The sequence below is a fragment of the Cynocephalus volans genome, chromosome 14, assembly GCF_027409185.1.
Source record: "Cynocephalus volans isolate mCynVol1 chromosome 14, mCynVol1.pri, whole genome shotgun sequence".
Classification (NCBI taxonomy): Eukaryota; Metazoa; Chordata; class Mammalia; order Dermoptera; family Cynocephalidae; genus Cynocephalus; species Cynocephalus volans.
Genome location: NC_084473.1, coordinates 64755612 through 64783172, shown reverse-complemented (window position 1 = coordinate 64783172; position 27561 = coordinate 64755612). Strand labels below are relative to the sequence as shown.

The following is a 27561-nucleotide window of genomic DNA, read 5'->3' as shown; positions in this document are numbered from 1 at the left end:
CTGCCACACCTTTCACAATTTCTTCTCAGATAAGCATCACCCCGACAGACGCACACATACAATCACTGAAATTGCGTAAGAAGCAGTAGGAGCATGACGGGAAGAGATGGGAAAAATAAGTCTATAAAAGCAATACTGATCGTCACAGGTCCCACCTATCAATGTATCTTCTTCTTGGCTCTTAGCATCTTGTATCGAATGCTACCTTCTCACTGCCACTAGAAAAGTCCCCAGAAAGATGGTTCTAGGCGTGCCTGAAAGCTTGCCACCAAGAAAAATGATTCTAGCCACGCATTTCCTCCCCCAAACCAGCTTAATCCACATATCAACCGTTAGCAACTCAGCCTTAACTCCCTTTATCACGTTCACAAGAGAAGTTGGTGAGAAAAGCACTAAACAGGGGAACAAAAGCAAAGGCAACCAGGCCAAGTGGGCTGACAGCAACATCTGTTCCTTATGCTCAGGCACATAAGTTACACCACACTTAATGTGGTATAGCTCACCACAATGCCTTTTTCACGGACCCCTCTTTAATTTTCTCCACAAAATCCATCAGGTCAAGTTAGTTTGTGATGTTTCAATATAAGCTAATCAAGAGAAAAGAACATGCAATATGTCTTCCAGGGTTGGATTCTTGAAACATAGGACTAGGGGTCGAAAAAAAAATGTAGAAAAACCAAAGCATTTAAAAGCAATCCCTATTCTACAAACATAATAATGAATGGCATACATAAGGTAATATGACATAAAACAAAAAAAGCAAATCCATTTATGACTATTCTCTTCAGTGTACAAATCCATGGCAGGTTCTGGATTCTCTAGCTACATAAAACATATACACGTCAAAAACATATATCTACACACACACAAACACACACACACACACACACACACACACACACACACACACACACACACACACACACACACACACACACCACACACATTGAATTGTCTGTTCTGCTAGTACAAAATGAGGCCAAAGAATGTCAACTTGTTTCTTACAGAAACCAAAAAGTACACGAGTCTCTTTTTTCCTGTGCCCTTGCCTTACCCGTTCCCTATTTTCCATCGATGTCTTCTTTCTCTAACTATTCTTCTCTTCATTTTGCCTGGCATTGCACTCAAGCATGGCATAGGAAAAATCCTAGATGCCCAAGATTCTCCAGTGGCTGTTTTCAAGGGAGAGGAAGCTACAGTAACTGCCACACTGGATTCTCTCGAGTGAGAAGAGAGAAAATATCCCAAATGCTTCCCACGTATAAAAGAGCAGGATGGCAGAATGTCTAGGAAGAGGTGCAAGGAGCCAGAGGAAGCAACTTATGGGCAAAAGAATTGTGACCACAGACCAGAAGAAGGAACGTCTGCAATTACCTGTATCATCTACCACTCTGGTGTTGGCTTTGACTAGGCAGAGTCCATTATTCAAAGCATCGGGGCATTGAAGGGAAGGCCGCTGCTTCTTGAATTTTGCAGGAAGTAACATCCACGAGTATAAGAAGGCGACATCAAGGCTCATCTCAGAAACAATGCCTAAAATGAAGGGGAGGAAAGGAGAGCAGAAGAGAGTTGCAAGTCCGATCTGGCGCCACCTGGCCCGGCCCAGCCCAGCCCAGCCCCGCCCAGCCCAGCCCAGCCCAAGGAAGGTAGGATTCAAGGAGAAGAAACTAAGAGAAGAGCCGTGGATTACATCATTCCCTACAAGGCACACTCACCCTAGTCTTCAACCAAGGCACAGAAAGAGCCCTTTAATCCCTTCCTTTGCTCCCTGAAAGTTGCAGTAATTTCACTAAGCAAAATAACTGAAATAGTTTCAGAACAACTGCTATTGCTTACACTATGTGTCCCTTTCCTTCCTCCCCAAGGATATTAATTAACTGAATATGTAATATCTACTTAGAAATGTATAATATTATATATTCCATTAAAAATAACATACAAAATATAAATGACTCTTAGTTAATTATATTAACGAACATCTATAAGAAGCACTGAGATGATCTAGGGGAACGTGGAACTATCATGTCTGCCTTGCAGTATTGAACCTCCCCAGAGTTCAGACATTTAGATGCTGCTCCTGCCACTCTCTCCGTCCAATCTCACCTTCCTGTTGGAAATTTGACCTCCCTATTGGCTACCGGATACCTTTAAACTGCCTGTTTTGTGACATCATTAGCCCACCAACCTACTGCCACCTGGTAGAATCTTGGGGTTTCCATGGAGTTGTGTGTCAATAAACTCGAATCATCGCCAGTGGCCAGTGGCCAGTGATCAGTAACCTCTGTACTGGACACATGCGCCCTTTGGCTTCTGCCACCCAGACATCCTCCAGTATCGTCTCCTCATCCTGTGTGTCCTCAGTTGACGTTTCCTCGTCTCTCTCCATGTCAGGTAAGGACAGGAACTTCCTAGTGTTTCATTGGATTTCTTCCCCCTAAAGTTAGTAGTACAGTTAAAGACACTTTAGAATAATGGGGTAAAGTATTGAACCAGAAATCTGGAAACCTCATTTCAGTTTTGGCTCTGGCATGTACTAGCTGTGTAACTTCGGACAAACCATTTACTCTCTCACAAAATCTGTTTCCTCATATGTTATATTAGGATAATAGATCGGTAATTCTTTCTGGACCCTTTCCTTTCTAATGTTAGATCTTAAAGAGCTTGTGCACAGAAAATGAAATTAGACACTTCTTGAGACTGTTTGCTTCAAGAGAAACAGAGAAAAAGCCTCGGTGGTGTAGAAAACTAACAACATCTACCAAGAGGTTTCATCTGTAATTGTCTCCCTGTAGTAATATATTAACTCCAGTATTTCAAATTCAGTGCTGTTCAAAAAGTAACATTCACTTGTTGTGGCGTTTTCTGTGTAAACTAGGTGAAGACATATAGGGAGAGGGGATGGAGAGTAGCGGGCCAGAAGGAGACAGATGTTCTTGGGGCAAGGAAGTTTGGCAACTGTTTTCATCCAGCACAGGCCAACAGGAACTGACAGGGGCAAGTGAATGTAAAAATGAGGAAGGAGAAACTAGATGAAAGAGGTGGAGAGCACGCAGGAGTTCTCAGGAAAAAAGAAGGCAGTTTGTGATGGAATGCTGAAGGGGACTCGAGATTTTATATGAAAGGGGCACGAGCATAGAGGGAAATCTCCTCAGAGCAGGGCACAATGAAGTCAGCAAGTGCTTAGATGACCGGACTAAGAAGGAAACTAAGGCTACAGCAGGGTGTCACGAGGAAAAGCAGCTCACCAGGAAAGTCATATGTAGTTGCCTGGTTTTTTCTGTTTCTTCTTTGAACTCAGATGACACTTGACAGTTTTATAAATGAACAGTGAAGAAATGGTTTAGAAATGATGTTTCGCATAAACAAAAAATTAAGAAAAGTGGTTATCTAGGGAGCTGGAGGGAACAGAATTTTAAGTGTTTTTTTTCCCCTGATTTTTAAACCGTATGGATTTTTCTCATATTGAAAATATGTGAAAATTGAAAATTTTCTCAATTGAAAATTGTGTGTTTCAAAAATGATGTATCCTAACTTGCATCAGAAGGAAAAATTCCTTTGCGTGCTAAGTAGGTGTCAAGTAAAGGCTGCTTTTCATCTTTACAATTATTTTCTTCCTGAATCAGAGTGCGTACTGATGAACAGTCATTAACCATATTTAGACTTAAGAATATAAAGAACGACCTACCTAAGAAGAAAAAGAAAACGTCAAGCACCACATCTGTAATTCCGCATTTATCCAAACAAATTCGTGGAGTCCTTTGTGTTGTTTTTAAAACTGGATTCTTTTTAGGTGATCTTTTTAGGCTTTGGGGTGACATTTTCTTAGATGTTGACGATGATTATAATCTATGTTTGCAGGATAAATATAAAAATCTTCATGATACTTTTCTTTCTCCTTATGTGGCTCTATCAATTGAACTATCTCTTTCAACTAGGATTAATATCTGCTACTTGCTGGGTAATATTCAGAGAAATAGGAATGATCACAATAAAGGAATTCCTTTATGGTTATTGTTTTGCCCTCTGCTTTTACCAGTTTTTATTAAAATATTTGCCGGCAGATATTATGGCTATCTATACATTCGCATTTACTGCATTTTCCTGCTTATTACACCTTTATATTAATATGGCTTCTCTGTCTATGTGTATTGGTTCATTCAAAGTCACCTTCTATCGTGGTCTGTTCTTGGTTAGCAGTATTGTCTGAAGTAGAGGAGCCAATATTCACTTTCATAATATTACATCTATGGTAACAGAACTTCATTTATGATTAAAATTACTAAGCTTTGATTCCTGCTGTAGTCATTATAGCTCAACTTTCATTAATACCTATGTGTTCCTTTTCGTAGTGGGATGTTATGCGTTTTTCATGATTTTTGTCCTATTGTATTTCCACAACTTCATGATCTTCCTTTCTACAAGTCAAATGTATTACCTTCATACATGTATGAATGATACCAGGTATTATTATGATGATCACTTTTTAGATGAGTAACCTAAAGCTCACAGAGTTTCAATAACGTTTTTTTTTTTTTTTCCCAAAAACATTTCTTGAGAAACACTCAGGTAGTCATTTTGACTTTGGATCAGAAGCTAGGTTTGAAGAGGGTAAGGAATGGTCCTTTACATTTACCAACTGGACGGGCTTACATGTGAACTCTAGGAAATGGCATGTGACCTACCCAAGCAAAATGAGACCGAAGATTACAATAGTAGTAGCTGTACAGTTTTCTAATGGACAAAATAAAATTGCCTGTATTTAACGTTGTATTTCTCCCTGTTTCTGGCCTTTGCTCAGAGCAAGACTACTAGCAATGGAGTCAGGGTCTGTAACCTGGTAATGATACTAACAAAATGAGAGAACCTGACTAAGTCAATCTGACCTCTGTGAGCCTCAGTTTCCTCACTTGTAATATGAGAATGTTCAAACTGAAGTTTGCTAAGGGCCTCCTACTTCTGAAATGCCTCGATTCTAGGAGATAATTACGAGACCATGCTAGTACCCGCTGAAGGGAAAGACAGGGCAGGGAGAAGTTTGCTTCTAACCTGGGAACAACATATGTAGCAGACCACTTGGGTCTTCTGCACATCTGTGCCCAGGTTGGAGCAGAGGCAGTTCCTCAGAAGAGTACCAAAGTGTTCCAGCACTTACGGACATCATCAGCTTTGATTTTTGGTATCTCAGTGAGCATTGGTATTAGAGACTTCCTGATTGCAACAAGCTTAACATAATGCTGTTCCTTAAAGAAAGTGAAAGTTTATCAATCTCATCGATCTTTCATCGCCCTTTTGTTTCCTGCAGAAAATTTCCAAAATCCATCTGTACTTGGAGCTGCAAATTCTCTTCAGCTCTCTCTTCCTGTGGTGAACAATGCAGTTTCCATAAAAGGAAGTGTCTGCAACTTTTCCAGCACCCGTGCACCAGCTGTCAATTCGGCATGGCTACTGCCATCAGCCTCTGGCACCTCTTTCCAGCCACTCATAGGTAGTGCCTACCCTTACCCACATTCTAGCACAGCTATGTTGTCTGGGGTGACTGGCCTGAGCCAGATCTCCACTTCAGCTGCCTCCTATCCAGGTATTCTTAAGTGGGATACCATAGGAAGCACTGAAAAGAAGTCATCATCACTTGAAGACTACACTGTGATTGTCATTGACCTAGACACAGCTGTTTCTGCCACGTCTATGGCAGCCCAGTATGATAAAACTTCAGTTGCCAATACTGTGGTCCCTGTGTATCCATCACTGTCTGCCAGCCTTGTTCAGGGGACACCATCTCAGATTCCAAATCAGGGACATTGCCTGTCACTTCCCTACCAGGAAGGAAGCCAGATGTTTTACTATAATCAAGGCAAATTGGGGCCTCTACTGTGTGGAGAGCTTGGCCCCTGCCTGCAGTCCTATGGCTCTGTGTCATACACGGGAAGCAGGGCCTCTGCCCCTCAACCAGAGATAGTGATGGTGCTGGAGGAGTTTCAGGCCACAAATGTCCTAACACCAGTCTCCACGTCTGGAACCTACAACTCGGTGTCCGCTCAATCCATGGCAGAAATTCCGTTTCAAGGTGAGTCCAAACAGCAAGAAGGGAGAGGACTTAAGTCAGCATTGCAAAGGAGGGTCACGTCTGCAGCTGAGAAGTGGTGAGTCCACAGATAGGTAGAGTTTAGGTCCTGAGAGTTTAACCACCACCATTGCTCAGTGCTCTCCACTTTCAGACTCTATATAGGTGGGAAGGTGGGATACTACAATGCCATCTATGCTACACACAAGAGAACATCAAGAACACACCAAGGGATGCCTCACTGTTTGCTGCCATGCTCCTCAGTCTCCCTACACCACCACACTGTAATTACGGGCCTTCCCTGATCTACTGCTTTAGTCTCTTTGGAAGGCACTTCAGAATTCTTATGTGGTAGTGACAGTTTAATTTCCCTTAATGTACACCAGGATTTCAGACCTTGTGTTCAGAGATCCTGCCCATAGCAAGCCGGCTCAGAATGCGTCCTTGCTTGTGTATTTCATGAGCAAGGGCTCCACTCTCTGTCCCGGTCCTTGACATGAAGTGTTCTTATTCCCTCAGAAGAGTGGAGAGAATTGAAAGGACTGTATATGAGAATACTAGGCTGTATAAAACATTTCATAGTTCAAAAATCACGTTCACTTTTTAGTCACTTACCACAACCCTATGAAATACCAAGAAAACCAACAAACCATGAGATCAAATGATCACAAGCAAAGTAGACCGGTCCCTGCCTATCTTTTAACACAAGGTCCTGTCCATGGTCCTTAAGAAGTGCTAGTGGAAATGCCTTGCCCACTGTTGGAAGGTGCCTGATTGCTGTGTATGTATGTAGGGGGAGTATCTCACTTACCCAGGGACTGAGTTTTTCCTTGATTCCTTTGTAGTGATGGAATCTTCCTTTGGGATGGAGACTTCCCTGGGATTGCAACCTTCAAGCAAGGAACAAGCAGAGCATAAGAATTCGGATGAGATGAAAACCAAGGTTTCGAAGCCTCTGGATGACGGCCAGATCCCAATAGAAAACCAAGATCTTCCACTACTCCCTTTAGAAATCCCTGACATTCAGCAGATTCTGGCGTGCATTGATCCTCCTGGACAAAAGGAGCCTCCTGGTCCTGACAATGCCAGTCTCGGAAAGAACAGCCTTAGTCTTGAGGACCAAGGGACACTTGAAAATGGGATTGAGCCCAGCAGTGGTTTTCAGAACACCCCTAAACTGGTGGAAGATATTCACCTTCCCCAGCTCTTGAATTCCTTGAAATATCTTGACCAATCCAAAGATCTCACAGCCATCAAAGCCAAAGACACCAGAGCCATCAAGATGAATCAGGTGCAGGACAAGACGAGTACCATAACGGGTCCCTTCAATCAGGTCAGGAAGAACAGGCGTAAAGCCTCTGAGCATATGAGTGGTGCTCCCAGAGCCAAAAGCCAGCCAAAGAACCCAGAGTGCCTGTTAGGGGAAGAAGTGGTTGTTTGCAGTGCTGCAGCCAGTGACAGGGCTCCTGTGAATGCGGTCAAGCATCCTAAGAGCGAACCTGAGAATGGTGCCTCTAGCAGGGTGAGTAAAACTAAGAGCCACAGGCAGGAAAAAAACGAAAGATCAAGAGAAAATCAGTCCAGGAAAGCTGAAGAGAGTAAGCAGCCAGGGAACAAAGTCCAGGCAGAAGGGAAGCCAACTATTCCCAGGATGAAGCGGAAGAAAAATCAACCTGACCTTAGCCAAGAGGTCTTCAAAAAGCCTCGAAGCAGCCTAGGCATGCACATGCTGGAGTCTGTGCAGGTTTTTCATGCACTGGGGAGGAAGAATGACAAGAAAGCTGGGCTCTCTTCCTCTCGGGCCCTAGGAAACTCTAGCAACACCAGAGAACCCCAGCCAGCCCGAGCTATCAAACGACAGCCGGATACCCCATGGAAGGGTAAAAGTCCTGAGAAAACTCAAGTCAAGGCCCAGAAACGAGATGGCAGTGCTGAAGAGGAGTCTCCATCTCCATCCCAGTTTGAGCTGCCACCTCCTGGGAAGGTCAGGCTGATACCTTTGCCTTTTCTGACCCTGGACAGGCCTCGACCTCGACCTGCTCCTCGGAGGCCACAGTCTCTGGCCTCACATAGGCCTGGTATGGCTTACTCTGCCCAGCCTGGTGCTACTAACTCAGCCAATCCATCCCAACCAGCTCCTGCCAATGCATCCTTGACAGGTCCTGCCAGGCCAGCTCAGCCAATTCCAATCAACACAACCCAACCAGGTTTGACCAACCCTAGGTCGCCCAGTGTCCCTCAGAGGGCTGCTTCTGGGCCCGCACCGGACAAAACATCATCCTGCACTTCTCTGCGGCAAGGGCCCGTTTCCACTGCTGTGACCAAACTCCAGCCACCACCCAAGCCTCAAACCCAATATCCACTCCAAGACTTGCGCTACCAACGAATTCCATGGAGGAATCCAAATGTTCCTGAGCCAGAAATGTCAACGCCCATTACAAAAGAGCAGAGGCCAGAGCGCGAGGCCATGAAGAAGCTGGCTGAGCACGAGCGTGAGAATGCTGCCAAATGTACATCTTTGGGGAAAGTGCAGTATTTCATCGAGAGGGAAAAAGAGATGGAAATGGGTAGATACTATGGCTATGCAAAATAAGAGCTTCTAAGATTGTTGGTGCCACTTTGGGTACCAGCTGGTTTTCCGCATATATATGGAGATAGACACAAGATAGATATAGATAGATAGATAGGAATATAGATAGATATAATATGCACATAGATAGATAGATACAAATTTCCCTCTTCTGATATATTTTTAAACCTTAATGAAACTGAATAAACACATGTCCTAGAATTAATAGCTGAGTAATACAAAAGCCTGTTGAGTTTTCCGATGCTCTTTACTGTGGTTTTTCCTTGGTGGTCGTGGTGGGGATCAAAGGCTGCTTTAGAGAGAAGGAAAGGAAACTTGGGTGGAAGAACAGGAAATAAAGGGATAAGACCTGAGGAGAGAGGAAGCAGCCCAGTTCAGGACTAGGAAGGCCATAAGGGGAGAGATTTTATGGGCTCATAGAAAGAATCAGAAATAGGAGAAATGGCAAAAGTGAGATGCAGAGTCTGAGGTTAGGTGAAAAGAGTAAAATTTGGATAAAGTTGAAGAAGGCTGAAGAGCAGTCTGGGCTGAACAGAAGAAATGTAAAAAATCTCTGACACAGGATGGCTTTATGTCTCATGACCTACCAGATAGCTTTTGAGAAAATACGATCAGGACATATCTCCAACGGGTTTGGGTTACCTTATGCATGTGTGAATAGAGCTGGGAAAGGTGAATACTAAACACAGGGGAATCTACCAGGGGAGTGGCAAGAGCTCACAGATTTCCTGCAGGCAGGTGATAACCTGGGGCCTAGCAAAGTGAATCGCAGCAGCATGAGGCTCACCCAAAACAGGGCTTGGAATATAAATCTCTATGCACTCAACACCTATGAACCGGGCCGGAAAGATGTATTACTTCAGTTAACCTTGGCAACGTGCAAGGCCAATATTATTTATCACCCTGCCACTTCAGTAGCAGGTTCAGCTGGGGCTGGGGTCGCATTGCACGCAAAGGAGCAAGGCCTCCATTGGAAGCCTACGAGTCCCCCAAGTCCTCAGTGTTTGCAAGCGCCCACAGGAGGTCAACCTGGCTTTCAGAGCACAGCATCTGGAGGTTTTGGGTGGACGAGATCAGTTTCTGGAGGGGCCTGAATATTAAGGTGAAAAGCCCAGCAAGTTCTCCACCGACACGGGCGCCTGCTGCCTTCCCGGACCATCCCCATCAACCGAAACGCTGGAGAAAACTCGTCCCGGAGCTTCCATTTCTAGGTGAGAGCGGGGGTGCGCGTGCCCACTTGGTGGCCCTCCGATGGCTCTGAACGCGGGCGCCCAAAGGTCCAGAGCGCTCATCGGGCGTCCTGGTGGCGCGCGCGGGAGGGAGACCGGGTGGGAGACGGCGGGGGGAGCGCAGGAAAGGCAGGGAGGGGGGCAAGGGAGAAATGCGGCAGCCGATCGTCACCACGGGAGAGTTAGTACTTTACAGCAGTAAAACTGGTCTTTGAGGTATAATTCGCTCAACGTAAAATCGACCGCTTAGAAGCGCACAGTTCGGTGGCACTTCGTACATTCACAAGGTTGTGCACCCATCACCACTGCCTCATCCATACCATTTTCATCATCCTAAAAGAGTCCTCTCTACCCCCTCCCTCCTACTCCTGCTCCAGGCAACCGGCAATTTCTACTGATTTGCCTTTTGGAGACATTTCATATACATGCTGTAAATGGAATCACATAGTGTAACCTTTGGTATCTGGCTCCTTTCACTCAGCATAATGTTTGCAAGTTCATCCATGTTGTAGACTGTCACTATGTCATTCCTTTTCACGACTGCAGAATATTCTATTTTCTGGACATACCACCTCAGTTCATCTGTTCAAGAGCTGCTGGACACTGGGTTGTTTCTTTAGTCCTTTACATGTAGAGAGAGTTTATTCTGTGCCAGGCAGCACCTGGCTAAGGTACTCACCCCATTTCACAGATAAAGCGATAGTGTCAAGCATTTGCCCAAAATTAAGTGCTAGCAATTGGGGGAGCAATTTGAACCCAGGCATTCAGACTTGAGAGGTAATAGATTGACATGACAGAACATTAGAAAGATGCAAAAGGCTATTCAGTGGAAAATCACCATTTTCCCCATTTCTCAGCCAAGCACTTCACCCCTCCCACAGAGACATCTACTTTTGCCACTTTTTGGATCCTTCCAGAGAACTTATTTATATGTAGCCCAACATGAGGTACGCATCCCAATTTATTGAGTAATCCGTCCGACTGACTTGAAATATCATTTTTGTGTTATTCTAAATGCTTCTGTTTATTTGCACTACCCTTTTCAGAACTGTCCTGGCTTTTTTTGCTTACCTTTTATACTTGCCATTTCTCTAGAATCATTTCTATCATCTTCTTTTTCATTTTAAAGTATTTCTTGTGTTTTCATTTACCCTTGTGTTGCGTTTAGTTTGGTGTTTAGTTCTTAGAATATTTAAAATTTTTAATTGTGTACTGAGTTCTCTCAGCTCTTTTCGTTCTGATTCATGTCATTTAGGTCTGGGGATGTTACACTGAGACAAGCCCAGCTATCCTGATGGGTACGAAATGCAGGGAATGGGTCTCTGGAACAAGATAACACCCTGACTATGAAAACGGAGGCTTTAGTCAGGGTAGGACGTAACGAAGTTCCAGAGTGTTAGACTGAAGCTCTTTAGGTTCTTCCTCCTAAATTTGAGATTCATTTTGGAGGTTAAGATGATGCTGAGACTGGGAGCTAGAGTTAAGTGGCTAGAAACTGTGGAGAGAAAATCGTGACAGAGGCAAGGAACCAGGAGAGACCAAACTATGAGAAGCATTTGCCTAAATAGAATTGAATGTTGCAACTGAGCATTTTCATATGTAAACACGTTGTTGTTCTTACCACGCATCTCCCTATCCATATCACCCACCCAAACATGTAGTAGCTATGGATGCCATTGATTTCTGTGTGACCATAGAGAAAATAGACACTGCTTGGCTTGCAGACACTTCGTATACATTGTTAGCCTCACATTCCATGTTAGTATTATGGAAGTAAGCTATGTGAGAGGGGAAGCTAAGCTCAAAGGGAAAAACACTTGGAAACTTAAACCATATGTCTACCCTGCCACACCTTTCACAATTTCTTCTCAGATAAGCATCACCCCCACAGATGCACACATACAATCACTGAAATTGCGTAAGAAGCAGTAGGAGCATGACGGGAAGAGATGGGAAAAATAAGTCTATAAAAGCAATACTGATCGTTACAGGTCCCACCTATCAATGTATCTTCTTCCGGGCTCTTAGCATCTTGTATCGAATGCTACCTTCTAACTGCCACTAGAAAAGTCCCCATAACGATATTTCTAGGCGTGCCTGAAAGCTTGCCACCAAGAAAAATGATTCTAGCCACGCATTTCCTCCCCCAAACCAGCTTAATCCACATATCAACCGTTAGCAACTCAGTCTTAACTCACTTTATCATTGTCACAAGAGAAGGTGGTGAGAAAAGCACTAAACAGGGGAACAAAAACAAAGGCAACCAGGCCAAGTGGGCTGACAGCAACATCTGTTCTTTATGCTCAGGCACATAAGTTACACCACACTTAATGTGGTATAGCTCACCAAAATGCCTTTTTCACAGACCCCTCTTTAATTTTCTCCACAAAATCCATCAGGTCAAGTTAGTTTGTGATGTTTCAATATAAGCTAATCAAGAGAAAAGAACATGCAATATGTCTTCCAGGTTGGATTTTTGAAACATAGGACTAGGGGTGGAAAAAAAACATGTAGAAAAACCAAAGCATTTAGAAACAATCCCTATTCTACAAACATAATAATGAATGGCATACATTAGGTAATATGACATAAAACAAAAAAAGCAAATCCATTTATGACTATTCTCTTCAGTGTACAAATCCATGGCAGCTTCTGGATTCTCTAGCTACATAAAACATATACACGTCAAAAACATTTATCTACACACACACACACACACACACACACACACACACACACACACACACACACACACACACACACACACACACACAGACACATTGAATTGTCTGTTCTGCTAGTACAAAATGAGGCCAAAGAATGTCAACTTGTTTTTTACAGAAACCAAAAAGTACACGAGTCTCTTTTTTCCTGTGCCCTTGCCTTACCCGTTCCCTATTTTCCATCGATGTCTTCTTTCTCTAAGTATTCTTCTCTTCATTTTGCCTGGCATTGCACTCAAGCATGGCATAGGAAAAATCCTAGATGCCCAAGATTCTCCAGTGGCTGTTTTCAAGGGAGAGGAAGCTACAGTATCTGCCACACTGGATTCTCTCGAGTGAGAAAATAGAAAACATCCCAAATGCTTCCCACGTATAAAAGAGCAGGATGGCAGAATGTCTATGAAGAAGGGCAAGGAGCCAGAGGTAGCAACTTATGGGCAAAAGAATTGTGACCACAGACCAGAAGAAGGAACGTCTGCAGTTACCTGTATCATCTACCACTCTGGTGTTGGCTTTGACTAGGCAGAGTCCATTATTCAAAGCATCGGGGCATTGAAGGGAAGACCGCTGCTTCTTGAAGTTTGCAGGAAGTAACATCCACGAGTATAAGAAGGCAACATCAAGGCTCATCTCAGAAACAATGCCTAAAATGAAGGGGAAGAAAGGAGAGCAGAAGAGAGTTGCAAGTCCGATCTGGCGCCACCTGGCCCGGCCCAGCACAGCCCAGCCCAAGGAAGGTAGGATTCAAGGAGAAGAAACTAAGAGAAGAGCCGTGGATTACATCATTCCCTACAAGGCACACTCACCCTAGTCTTCAACCAAGGCACAGAAAGAGCCCTTTAATCCCTTCCTTTGCTCCCTGAAAGTTGCAGTAATTTCACTAAGCAAAATAACTGAAATAGTTTCAGAACAACTGCTATTGCTTACACTATGTGTCCCTTTCCTTCCTCCCCAAGGATATTAATTAACTGAATATGTAATATCTACTTAGAAATGTATAAGATTATATATTCCATTAAAAATAACATACAAAATATAAATGACTCTTAGTTAATTATATTAATGAACATCTATAAGAAGCACTGAGATGATCCAGGGGAACGTGGAACTATCATGTCTGCCTTGCAGTATTGAACCTCCCCAGAGTTCAGACATTTAGATGCTGCTCCTGCCACTCTCTCCGTCCAATCTCACCTTCCTGTTGGAAATTTGACCTCCCTATTGGCTACTGGATACCTTTAAACTGCCTGTTTTGTGACATCATTTGCCCACCAACCTACTGCCACGTGGTAGAATCTTGGGGTTTCCATGGAGTTGTGTGTCAATAAACTCGAATCATCGCCAGTGGCCAGTGGCCAGTGATCAGTAACCTCTGTACTGGACACATGCGCCCTTTGGCTTCTGCCACCCAGACATCCTCCAGAATCGTCTCCTCATCCTGTGTGTCCTCAGTTGACGTTTCCTCGTCTCTCTCCATGTCAGGTAAGGACAGGAACTTTCTAGGGTTTCATTGGATTTCTTCCCCCTAAAGTTAGTAGTACCGTCAAGACACTTTAGAATAATGGGGTAAAGTATTGAACCAGAAATCTGGAAACCTCATTTCAGTTTTGGCTCTGACATGTACTAGCTGTGTAACTTCGGACAAACCATTTACTCTCTCACAAAATCTGTTTCCTCATATGTTATATTAGGATAATAGATTGGTTATTCTTTCTGGACCCTTTCCTTTCTAATGTTAGATCTTAAAGAGCTTGTGCACAGAAAATGAAATTAGACACTTCTTGAGACTGTTTGCTTCAAGAGAAACAGAGAAAAAGCCTCGGTGGTGTAGAAAACTAACAACATCTACCAAGAGGTTTCACCTGTAATTGTCTCCCTGTACTAATATATTAACTTCAGTATTTCAAATTCAGTGCTGTTCAAAAAGTAACATTCACTTGTTGTGGCATTTTCTGTGTAAACTAGGTGAAGACATATAGGGAGAGGGGATGGAGAGTAGCGGGCCAGAAGGAGACAGATGTTCTTGGGGCAAGGAAGTTTGGCAACTGTTTTCATCCAGCACAGGCCAACAGGAACTGACAGGGGCAAGTGAATGTAAAAATGAGGAAGGAGAAACTAGATGAAAGAGGTGGAGAGCACGCAGGAGTTCTCAGGAAAAAAGAAGGCAGTTTGTGATGGAATGCTGAAGGGGACTCGAGATTTTATATGAAAGGGGCACGAGCATAGAGGGAAATCTCCTCAGAGCAGGGCAAAATGAAGTCAGCAAGTGCTTAGATGACCGGACTAAGAAGGAAACTAAGGCTACAGCAGGGTGTCACTAGGAAAAGCAGCTCACCAGGAAAGTCATATTTAGTTGCCTGGTTTTTTTCTGTTTCTTCTTTGAACTCAGATGACACTTGACAGTTTTATAAATGAACAGTGAAGAAATGGTTTAGAAATGATGTTTCGCATAAACAAAAAATTAAGAAAAGTGGTTATCTAGGGGGCTGGAGGGAACAGAATTTTAAGTGTTTTTTTTCCTGAGTTTTAAACCGTATGGATTTTTCTCATATTGAAAATAAAATTGTGTGTTTCAAAAATGATGTATCCTAACTTGCATCAGAAGGACAAATTCCTTTGCGTGCTAAGTAGGTGTCAAGTAAAGGCTGCTTTTCATCTTTACAATTATTTTCTTCCTGAATCAGAGTGCGTACTGATGAACAGTCATTAACCATTTTTAGACTTAAGAATATAAAGAACGACCTACCTCAGAAGAAAAAGAAAAAGTCAAGCACCACATCTGTAATTTCGCTTTTATCCAAACAAATTCGTGGAGTCCTTTGGGTTGTTTTTAAAACTGGATTCTGTTTAGGTGATCTTTTTAGGCTTTGGGGAGACATTTTCTTAGATGTTGACGATGATTATAATCTATGTTTGCAGGATAAATATAAAAACCTTCATGATACTTTTCTTTCTCCTTATGTGGCTCTATCAATTGAACTATCTATTTCAACTAGGATTAATATCTGCTACTTGCTGGGTAATATTCAGAGAAATAGGAATGAGCACAATAAAGGAATTCCTTTATGGTTATTGTTTTGCCCTCTGCTTTTACCAGTTTTTATTAAAATATTTGCCGGCAGATATTATGGCTCCCTATACATTCGCATTTACTGCATTTTCCTGCTAATTACACCTTTATATTAATATGGCTGCTCTGTCTATGTGTATTGGTTCATTCAAAGTCACCTTCTTTCGTGGTCTGTTCTTGGTTAGCAGTATTGTCTGAAGTAGAGGAGCCAATATTCACTTTCATAATATTACATCTATGGTAACAGAACTTCATTTTTGATTAAAATTACTAAGCTTTCATTCCTGCTGTAGTCATTATAGCTCAACTTTCATTAATACCTATGTGTTCCTTTTCGTAGTGGGATGTTATGCGTTTTTCATGATTTTTGTCGTATTGTCTTTCCAGAACTTCATGATCTCCCTTTCTACAAGTCATATGTATTACCTTCATACATATATGAATGATACCCGGTATTATTATGATGATCACTTTTTAGATGAGTAACCTAAAGTTCAAAGAGTTTCAATAACGTTTTTTTTTTTTTCCCAAAAGCATTTCTTGAGAAACACTCAGGTAGTCATTTTGACTTTGGATCAGAAGCTAGGTTTGAAGAGGGTAAAGAATGGTCCTTTACATTTACCAACTGGACGGGCTTACATGTGAACTCTAGGAAATGGCATGTGACCTACCCAAGCAAAATGAGACCGAAGATTACAATAGTAGTAGCTGTACAGTTTTCTAATGGACAAAATAAAATTGCCTGTATTTAACGTTGTATTTCTCCCTGTTTCTGGCCTTTGCTCAGAGCAAGACTACTAGCAATGGAGTCAGGGTCTGTAACCTGGTAATGATACTAACAAAATGAGAGAACCTGACTAAGTCAATCTGACCTCTGTGAGCCTCAGTTTCCTCACTTGTAATATGAGAATGTTCAAACTGAAGTTTGCTAAGGGCCTCCTACTTCTGAAATGCCTCGATTCTAGGAGATAATTACGAGACCATGCTAGTACCCGCTGAAGGGAAAGACAGGGCAGGGAGAAGTTTGCTTCTAACCTGGGAACAACATATGTAGCAGACCACTTGGGTCTTCTGCACATCTGTGCCCAGCTTGGAGCAGAGGCAGTTCCTCAGAAGAGTACCAAAGTGTTCCAGCACTTACGGACATCATCAGCTTTGATTTTTGGTATCTCAGTGAGCATTGGTATTAGAGACTTCCTGATTGCAACAAGCTTAACATAATGCTGTTCCTTAAAGAAAGTGAAAGTTTATCAATCTCATCGATCTTTCATCGCCCTTTTGTTTCCTGCAGAAAATTTCCAAAATCCATCTGTACTTGGAGCTTCAAATTCTCTTCAGCTCTCTCTTCCTGTGGTGAACAATGCAGTTTCCATAAAAGGAAGTGTCTGCAACTTTTCCAGCACCCGTGCACCAGCTGTCAATTCGGCATGGCTACTGCCATCAGCCTCTGGCACCTCTTTCCAGCCACTCATAGGTAGTGCCTACCCTTACCCACATTCTAGCACAGCTATGTTGTCTGGGGTGACTGGCCTGAGCCAGATCTCCACTTCAGCTGCCTCCTATCCAGGTATTCTTAAGTGGGATACCATAGGAAGCACTGAAAAGAAGTCATCATCACTTGAAGACTACACTGTGATTGTCATTGACCTAGACACAGCTGTTTCTGCCACGTCTATGGCAGCCCAGTATGATAAAACTTCAGTTGCCAATACTGTGGTCCCTGTGTATCCATCACTGTCTGCCAGCCTTGTTCAGGGGACACCATCTCAGATTCCAAATCAGGGACATTGCCTGTCACTTCCCTACCAGGAAGGAAGCCAGATGTTTTACTATAATCAAGGCAAATTGGGGCCTCTACTGTGTGGAGAGCTTGGCCCCTGCCTGCAGTCCTATGGCTCTGTGTCATACACGGGAAGCAGGGCCTCTGCCCCTCAACCAGAGATAGTGATGGTGCTGGAGGAGTTTCAGGCCACAAATGTCCTAACACCAGTCTCCACGTCTGGAACCTACAACTCGGTGTCCGCTCAATCCATGGCAGAAATACCTTTTCAAGGTGAGTCCAAACAGCAAGAAGGGAGAGGACTTAAGTCAGCATTGCAAAGGAGGGTCACGTCTGCAGCTGAGAAGTGGTGAGTCCACAGATAGGTAGAGTTTAGGTCCTGAGAGTTTAACCACCACCATTGCTCAGTGCTCTCCACTTTCAGACTCTATATAGGTGGGAAGGTGGGATACTACAATGCCATCTATGCTACACACAAGAGAACATCAAGAACACACCAAGGGATGCCTCACTCTTTGCTGCCGTGCTCCTCAGTCTCCCTACACCACCACACTGTAATTAAGGGCCTTCCCTGATCTACTGCTTTAGTCTCTTTGGAAGGCACTTCAGAATTCTTATGTGGTAGTGACAGTTTAATTTCCCTTAATGTACACCAGGATTTCAGACCTTGTGTTCAGAGATCCTGCCCATAGCAAGCCGGCTCAGAATGCGTCCTTGCTTGTGTATTTCATGAGCAAGGGCTCCACTCTCTGTCCCGGTCCTTGACATGAAGTGTTCTTATTCCCTCAGAAGAGTGGAGAGAATTGAAAGGACTGTATATGAGAATACTAGGCTGTATAAAACATTTCATAGTTCAAAAATCACGTTCACTTTTTAGACACTTACCACAACCCTATGAAATACCAAGAAAACCGACAAACCATGAGATCAAATGATCACAAGCAAAGTAGACCGGTCCCTGCCTATCTTTTAACACAAGGTCCTGTCCATGGTCCTTAAGAAGTGCTAGTGGAAATGCCTTGCCCACTGTTGGAAGGTGCCTGATTGCTGTGTATGTATGTAGGGGGAGTATCTCACTTACCCAGGGACTGAGTTTTTCCTTGATTCCTTTGTAGTGATGGAATCTTCCTTTGGGATGGAGACTTCCCTGGGATTGCAACCTTCAAGCAAGGAACAAGCAGAGCATAAGAATTCGGATGAGATGAAAACCAAGGTTTCGAAGCCTCTGGATGACGACCACATCCCAATAGAAAACCAAGATCTTCCACTACTCCCTTTAGAAATCCCTGACATTCACCAGATTCTGGCGTGCATTGATCCTCCTGGACAAAAGGAGCCTCCTGGTCCTGACAATGCCAGTCTCGGAAAGAACAGCCTTAGTCTTGAGGACCAAGGGACACTTGAAAATGGGATTGAGCCCAGCAGTGGTTTTCAGAACACCCCTAAACTGGTGGAAGATATTCACCTTCCCCAGCTCTTGAATTCCTTGAAATATCTTGACCAATCCAACGATCTCACAGCCATCAAAGCCAAAGACACCAGAGCCATCAAGATGAATCAGGTGCAGGACAAGACGAGTACCATAACGGGTCCCTTCAATCAGGTCAGGAAGAACAGGCGTAAAGCCTCTGAGCATATGAGTGGTGCTCCCAGAGCCAAAAGCCAGCCAAAGAACCCAGAGTGCCTGTTAGGGGAAGAAGTGGTTGTTTGCAGTGCTGCAGCCAGTGACAGGGCTCCTGTGAATGCGGTCAAGTATCCTAAGAGCGAACCTGAGAATGGTGCCTCTAGCAGGGTGAGTAAAACTAAGAGCCACAGGCAGGAAAAAAACGAAAGATCAAGAGAAAATCAGTCCAGGAAAGCTGAAGAGAGTAAGCAGCCAGGGAACAAAGTCCAGGCAGAAGGGAAGCCAACTATTCCCAGGATGAAGCGGAAGAAAAATCAACCTGACCTTAGCCAAGAGGTCTTCAAAAAGCCTCGAAGCAGCCTAGGCATGCACATGCTGGAGTCTGTGCAGGTTTTTCATGCACTGGGGAGGAAGAATGACAAGAAAGCTGGGCTCTCGAGTCAATGCCATAAACCTATCTCTCGGGAGTTTCAAGATGGCGGCGGCTGCGGCGGCTGGCGCGGAGTAGCTGAGGTGGAAAAGGTGGCCACTGGGCCTCAGGCAGCCGGGAAACTTGTGGACCTTCCTCTGGCCATCTCTTAAGGGAGGACTGCTGCTGCTGGCCGGTCGTGGGGGCTCAACGCCACTTTGCCCCCGGCAGGAGAGGCTGCCTCATTTACAGGCAACAGCTTTGAAGTGTGGAGCAGGAAAAGAACTGATTCTTAGCTGCAAAAGCGAGTCTTGAAACAGGGAACACGGCGCCAGGGCTGCTGTGGATGCAGCCAGGATCCCGGAGGCTGGGGCCGCACTGAAGGCGGCCAGCTGCCCTATTCAGGATTCGAGGTTTCAGGCCGGCATTAAAGAAGATTCCTGGGAGCGCCCGAGCGGCGCCGCGACTGAACAGCCCGAGGCGGCAGCGCCTAGAACACGGAAGGCAACAAACCAGAGACAGAGCGAGCGCCCGACCTGGCACAGCACTGTGAGTGATCCCTGGCACAGCTCTGTTCGGGGGGTGAATGCCCACGCGGCTTCCGCCTGCACCACCAGGCCACTCACTACCCCGGTGCTGCCTCCATTTTCCCAGGTGCGGGCAGCTCCGCCCTGCTCGGCCATCACTGAGCCCATTTGCTTGGCCTGGCGCGGGGCTTTCCGGACCCTGCGGGCCGACCTCCTCTCCCACTCCCTCCGCGGTTCTCTGGCGGGACTGGGGGTGTGGGGCGTCCCGACCAGTTTTGGGAGGGCTAGGAAGTACGGGCGGGCCGACTGTCACTCCACCACACCCTGGACTCCGGCCCCGGTAAACTTCCTGTTACTGGGAGGCAGATACCATCTCTGCGACCACCAGTTTGGAAAAAAGCCTAACGAATTTCTGGTTGGGAATAGTGCGGTAGGAGAGTTCCCAGGTCCGCTTGAACCTGCCGGAGAGCAGGCTGCAGGCGGGCACTTGACTCGGTTTATACCGGGGGGATACAAAGGTGAACAAGACCCGAGAAAGATCTACACAGTGCTACAAAGGCACCCAGAGAGACCGGTCGTCTGTGCCTAGCAGAAACCTGGTAGACCTCCTGGGCGAGGCGGTGCTGAGCAGGGTCTTGAAGGCCCAGCTGATAGACGAGGGGTGCAGAAGACACGCCCCAGCCCAGCACAGTGTTCACAGAGGGGGGAGACGTGCGGCCAGGGAGGCGGAGTCTCGACAGAAACCACACACCAGGTGGGGTCGCCACTGCACGATCTAACAGCCTGGGCCAGAGCACACGGAAAGGGGAGAAGTCCTGTACAGAAAGTGAAAGCTCAACAGAGATCACACACCCTGTGGTACGTGATCCACCAGCCCAGCAGAGTACAAGCTGACCAGAAAGGTGGATCCCCGGAGAAGCCCAAGACCCGAGGCAACCACACACACAAGACACTAGAGGCCAACTGAGCAGTCACGGCGGGAGCCATACCAAATTGGCAACCACAGCAACATCCTAGTTAGTCATTAGTCTTAAACCGGTGGACTGTGAAACCCCCTGCAACAATGAATAAACACCAAAAAAAAGACACCAGAAATACAAAAAATCAAGAAAGTACACCACCAAAAGTTAATAAATCTCATACTCTAGATCCTATAGAACAAGAAGCCCTTGAAATAACTGACAAGGAATTTCGAGTGATAATTCTAAGGAAACTGAATGAGATACAAGAAAACTCAGCTAGACATCATGATGAAATGAGGAAAAGTATACAGGATCTGAAAGAGGAAATATACAAGGAAATCAATGTCCTGAAAAAAAATGTAGCAGAACTTGCTGAACTGAAGAAGTTATTCAGCGAAATAAAAAACACAACGGAGAGTTTAACCAGCAGGCTTGTCGAAGTTGAAGAGAGAACCTCTGAACTTGAAGATGGGCTGTTTGAAATAACACAAGCAGACAAAAAGAAAGAAAAAAGAATCAAGGACATGGAAGAAAATCTGAGAGAGATATCAGACAACCTCAAGCGCTCAAATATCCGAGTCATGGGTATTCCAGAAGGGGAAGAAAATGGAGATTCCATTGAAAACATATTCAAAAAAATAGTGGCAGAAAACTTCCCAGGTATAGGAAAAATCACAGATCTTCAGATCCAGGAAGCTCAACGATCTCCAAACGTATTCAACCCAAAAAGGCCTTCTCCAAGACATGTCATAGTCAAATTGGCAAAACTCAGAGACAAAGAGAGAATCTTAAAAGCTGCAAGAGAGAAGCGTCAAATCACCTATAAGGGAGCCCCAATCAGGTTAACATCAGACTTTTCATCACAAACCCTAAAAGCTAGAAAGGAATGGGATGATATTTTCAAAATACTAAAAGACAAAGATTGCCAGCCAAGAATACTCTACCCTGCAAGGCTATCCTTCCGAAATGAGGGGCAAATAGTATATTTCTCAGACAAACAAAAACTGCGGGAGTTCACTACCACAAGACCACCCTTACAAGAAATCCTCAAGGGAGTACTGGGTTTGGTTCCTGAAAAATAACTACCACTGCCATAAAAACCTAAGAAAAATCTAAACCCGCTAGTACAATAAAAATGGCATTCATGAAGAGAAAACAAGCTAACAAAAACACTATCTACAACCTAAGGAACCAACAAACAAAGAAACCAAACAGTAAATCAGAAAGCAAGGAACAAAAGACACCTAAGACAACCAAACAACCAATAAAATGCTAGGAATAAATCAACACCTTTCAATAACAACTCTTAATGTTAAAGGCTTAAATTCCCCAATTAAAAGACACAGACTGGCTGACTGGATCAAAAAACAGGACCCAACTATATGCTGCCTACAAGAGACCCACCTCACCCATAAAGATTCACACAGACTAAGAGTGAAAGGATGGAAAAAGATTTACCATGCAAACAGAAAAGAAAAACGAGCTGGAGTGGCTATTCTTATATCTGACAAAATAGACTTTAAACTAAAAACCATAAAAAGAGACAATGAGGGACACTACTTAATGATAAAAGGACTGATCCATCAAGAAGACATAACAATCATAAATATGTACGCACCCAATGTTGGAGCAGCCAGATTTATAAAACAAACTCTATTAGACCTAAAGAAGGAAATAGACACTAATACCATAATAGCAGGGGACCTGAACACTCCACTGTCAATATTAGACAGATCATCTAGGCAAAGAATCAGTAGAGAAACACAAGATCTAAACAAGACTCTAGACCAATTGGAATTGGCAGATATCTACAGAACATTCCACCCAACAACCTCAGAATATTCATTCTTCTCATCAGCACATGGATCATTCTCCAGGATAGATCACATATTAGGTCACAAATCAAGTCTCAGTAAATTCAAAAAAATTGGAATTATCCCATGTATCTTCTCAGACCACAATGGATTAAAACTAGAAATTAATAACAAACAAAACTCTGGAAACTATACAAACACATGGAAATTAAACAGCATTCTACTTAATGACATATGGGTCCAAGAAGAAATCAAGCAGGAAATCAAAAAGTTTATTGAAACTAATGAAAACAATGATACATCATACCAAAACCTGTGGGATACTGCAAAAGCAGTATTGAGGGGAAAATTTATTGCATTAAATGCTCACTTCAGAAGAATGGAAAGATGGCAAGTGAACAACCTAACACTTCACCTTAAAGAACTAGAAAAACAAGAACAATCCAATCCTAAAGTTAGCAGACGGAAAGAAATCATTAAGATCAGAGCAGAACTGAATGAAATTGAAAACCAAAAAACAATTCAAAAGATCAACGAATCAAAAAGTTGGTTTTTTGAAAAGATAAATAAAATTGACAAACCATTAGCATGGCTAACAAAAAAAAGAAGAGAGAAGACTCAAATAACAAAAATTAGAAATGAAAAAGGCGATATTACAACTGATTCATCTGAAATACAAGGAATCATTCGAGACTACTATAAACAACTGTACGCCAACAAATTTGAAAATCTGGAGGAAATGGATAAATTTCTGGACACACACAAGCTCCCAAAACTGAACCGTGAAGACGTAGAAAATCTGAACAGACCAATAACAATAAAGGAGATTGAAGCTGTTATCAGAAGGCTCCCAACAAAGAAAAGCCCAGGACCAGATGGATTCACAGCAGAATTTTACCAAACATTCAAAGAGGAATTGACACCGATTCTTTACAAACTATTCCAAAAGATTGAAACGGACGCAAATCTCCCAAACTCATTCTATGAAGCAAACATCATCCTGATACCAAAACCAGGTAAAGATATAACCAAAAAAGAAAACTACAGGCCGATATCCTTGATGAATATAGATGCAAAAATCCTCACTAAAATACTAGCAAACAGAATACAGCAACACATACGAAAAATTATTCATCACGATCAAGTGGGATTCATCCCAGGGATGCAAGGTTGGTTCAACATACGCAAATCAATAAATGTGATACACCATATTAATAAACTCAAACACAAGGACCATATGATCATCTCTATAGATGCTGAAAAAGCATTTGATAAAGTTCAGCACTCATTCATGACAAAGACCCTCAATAAGTTAGGTATAGAGGGAAAGTATCTCAACATAATTAAAGCCATATATGACAAACCCACTGCCAATATCATCCTGAATGGGGAAAAGCTGAAAGCTTTTCCTTTAAGAACAGGCACTAGACAAGGATGCCCACTCTCACCACTCCTATTCAACATAGTGTTGGAAGTACTAGCCAGAGCAATCAGAGAAGAGAAGGAAATAAAGGGCATCCAGATTGGAAAAGATGAAGTCAAACTGTCCCTGTTTGCAGATGACATTATCATATATATCGAACAGCCTAAAACCTCTACAAAAAAACTGTTGGAATTGATAAATGATTTCAGCACAGTAGCAGGATACAAAATCAACACACAAAAATCAGTAGCATTTCTTTTCTCCAATAGTGAACATGCAGAAGGAGAAATCAAGAAAGCCTGCCCATTTACAATAGCCACCAAAAAAATAAAATACTTAGGAATTGAGTTAACCAAGGATGTGAAAAATCTCTATAATGAGAACTACAAACCACTGCTGAGAGAAATTAGAGAGGATACAAGAAGATGGAAAGATATTCCATGCTCTTGGATTGGAAGAATCAACATAGTGAAAATGTCCATACTACCCAAAGTGATATACAAATTCAATGCAATCCCCATCAAAATTCCAAAGACATTTTTCTCAGAAATGGAAAAAACTATTCAGACATTTATATGGAACAATAAAAGACCACGAATAGCCAAAGCAATGCTCAGCAAAAAAAATAAAGCTGGAGGCATAACACTACCTGACTTTAAGCTATACTACAAAGCTATAATAACCAAAACAGCATGGTACTGGCATAAAAACAGACACACTGACCAATGGAATAGAATAGAGAATCCAGAAATCAACCCACACACTTACTGCCATCTGATCTTTGACAAAGGCACCAAGCCTATTCAGTGGCGAAGGGACTGCCTCTTCAGCAAGTGGTGCTGGGATAACTGGATATCGATATGCAGGAGAATGAAACTAGATCCATACCTCTCACCGTATACTAAAATCAACTCAAAATGGATTAAGGATTTAAATATACACCCTGAGACAATAAAACTTCTTAAAGAAAACATAGGAGAAACACTTCAGGAAATAGGACTGGGCACAGACTTCATGAATACGACCCCAAAAGCACGGGCAACCAAAGGAAAAATAAACAAATGGGATTATATCAAACTAAAAAGCTTCTGCACAGCAAAAGAAACAATTAAAAGAGTTAAAAGACAACCAACAGAGTGGGAGAAAATATTTGCAAAATATACATCTGACAAAGGATTAATATCCAGAATATATAAGGAACTCAAACAACTTTACAAGAAGAAAACAAGCAACCCAATTAAAAAATGGGCAAAAGAGCTAAGTAGGCATTTCTCTAAGGAAGATATCCAAATGGCCAACAGACATATGAAAAAATGCTCAACATCACTCAGCATCCGGGAAATGCAAATCAAAACCACATTGAGATACCATCTAACCCCAGTTAGGATGGCTAAAATCCAAAAGACTGTGAACGATAAATGCTGGCGAGGCTGCGGAGAAAAAGGAACTCTCATACATTGTTGGTGGGACTGCAAAATGGTGCAGCCTCTATGGAAAATGGTATGGAGGTTCCTTAAACAATTGCAAATAGATCTACCATACGACCCAGCCATCCCACTGTTGGGAATATACCCAGAGGAATGGAAATCATCAAGTCGAAGGTATACCTGTTCCCCAATGTTCATCGCAGCACTCTTTACAATAGCCAAGAGTTGGAACCAGCCCAAATGCCCATCATCAGATGAGTGGATACGGAAAATGTGGTACATCTACACAATGGAATACTACTCAGCTATAAAAACGAATGAAATACTGCCATTTGCAACAACATGGATGGACCTTGAGAGAATTATATTAAGTGAAACAAGTCAGGCACAGAAAGAGAAATACCACATGTTCTCACTTATTGGAGGGAGCTAAAAATTAATATATAAATTCACACACACACATACACACACACACACAAACCGGGGGGGGGAAGAAGATATAACAACCACAATTATTTGAAGTTGATACAACAAGCAAACAGAAAGGACATTGTTGGGGGGGAGGGGGGGAGGGAGAAGGGAGGGAGGTTTTGGTGATGGGAAGCAATAATCAGCTACAATGTATATCGACAAAATAAAATTTAAAAAAAAAAAAAAAAAAAAAAAAAAAAAAAAAAAAGAAAGCTGGGCTCTCTTCCTCTCGGGCCCTAGGAAACTCTAGCAACACCAGAGAACCCCAGCCAGCCCGAGCTATCAAACGACAGCCGGATACCCCATGGAAGGGTAAAAGTCCTGAGAAAACTCAAGTCAAGGCCCAGAAACGAGATGGCATTGCTGAAGAGGAGTCTCCATCTCCATCCCAGTTTGAGCTGCCACCTCCTGGGAAGGTCAGGCTGATACCTTTGCCTTTTCTGACCCTGGACAGGCCTCGACCTCGACCTGCTCCTCGGAGGCCACAGTCTCTGGCCTCACATAGGCCTGCTATGGCTTACTCTGCCCAGCCTGGTGCTACTAACTCAGCCAATCCATCCCAACCAGCTCCTGCCAATGCATCCTTGACAGGTCCTGCCAGGCCAGCTCAGCCAATTCCAATCAACACAACCCAACCAGGTTTGACCAACCCTAGGTCGCCCAGTGTCCCTCAGATGGCTGCTTCTGGGCCCGCACCCGACAAAGCATCATCCTGCACTTCTCTGCAGCAGGGGCCCGTTTCCACTGCTGTGACCAAACTCCAGCCACCACCCAAGCCTCAAACCCAATATCCACTCCAAGACTTGCGCTACCAACGAATTCCATGGAGGAATCCAAATGTTCCTGAGCCAGAAATGTCAACGCCCATTACAAAAGAGCAGAGGCCAGAGCGCGAGGCCATGAAGAAGCTGGCTGAGCACGAGCGTGAGAATGCTGCCAAATGTACATCTTTGGGGAAAGTGCAGTATTTCATCGAGAGGGAAAAAGAGATGGAAATGGGTAGATACTATGGCTATGCAAAATAAGAGCTTCTAAGATTGTTGGTGCCACTTTGGGTACCAGCTGGTTTTCCGCATATATATGGAGATAGACACAAGATAGATATAGATAGATAGATAGGAATATAGATAGATATAATATGCACATAGATAGATAGATACAAATTTCCCTCTTCTGATATATTTTTAAACCTTAATGAAACTGAATAAACACATGTCCTAGAATTAATAGCTGAGTAATAAAAAAGCCTGTTGAGTTTTCCGATGCTCTTTACTGTGGTTTTTCCTTGGTGGTCGTGGTGGGGATCAAAGGCTGCTTTAGAGAGAAGGAAAGGAAACTTGGGTGGAAGAACAGGAAATAAAGGGATAAGACCTGAGGAGAGAGGAAGCAGCCCAGTTCAGGACTAGGAAGGCCATAAGGGGAGAGATTTTATGGGCTCATAGAAAGAATCA

At 43.4% G+C, this 27561-nt stretch overlaps 2 protein-coding genes across 2 annotated transcripts; both read left to right on the top strand.

The window, feature by feature from the left end:
- Positions 1-2294: 2294 nt before the first annotated feature.
- On the top strand, positions 2295-8639 carry LOC134362760 (uncharacterized protein C2orf78-like; the record flags this gene model as incomplete). Its single annotated transcript, XM_063078004.1, has 3 exons — positions 2295-2391; positions 5303-6064; positions 6907-8639. Coding segments are annotated over exons 1-3 (2592 nt in total), but the record flags the coding sequence as incomplete, so codon positions are not given.
- A 5349-nt stretch (positions 8640-13988) lies between these two features.
- Positions 13989-27120, top strand: LOC134362751 (uncharacterized protein C2orf78-like; the record flags this gene model as incomplete). Its single annotated transcript, XM_063077992.1, has 4 exons — positions 13989-14085; positions 16965-17726; positions 18569-19516; positions 26324-27120. Coding segments are annotated over exons 1-4 (2604 nt in total), but the record flags the coding sequence as incomplete, so codon positions are not given.
- Between the last annotated feature and the right edge of the window lie 441 nt (positions 27121-27561).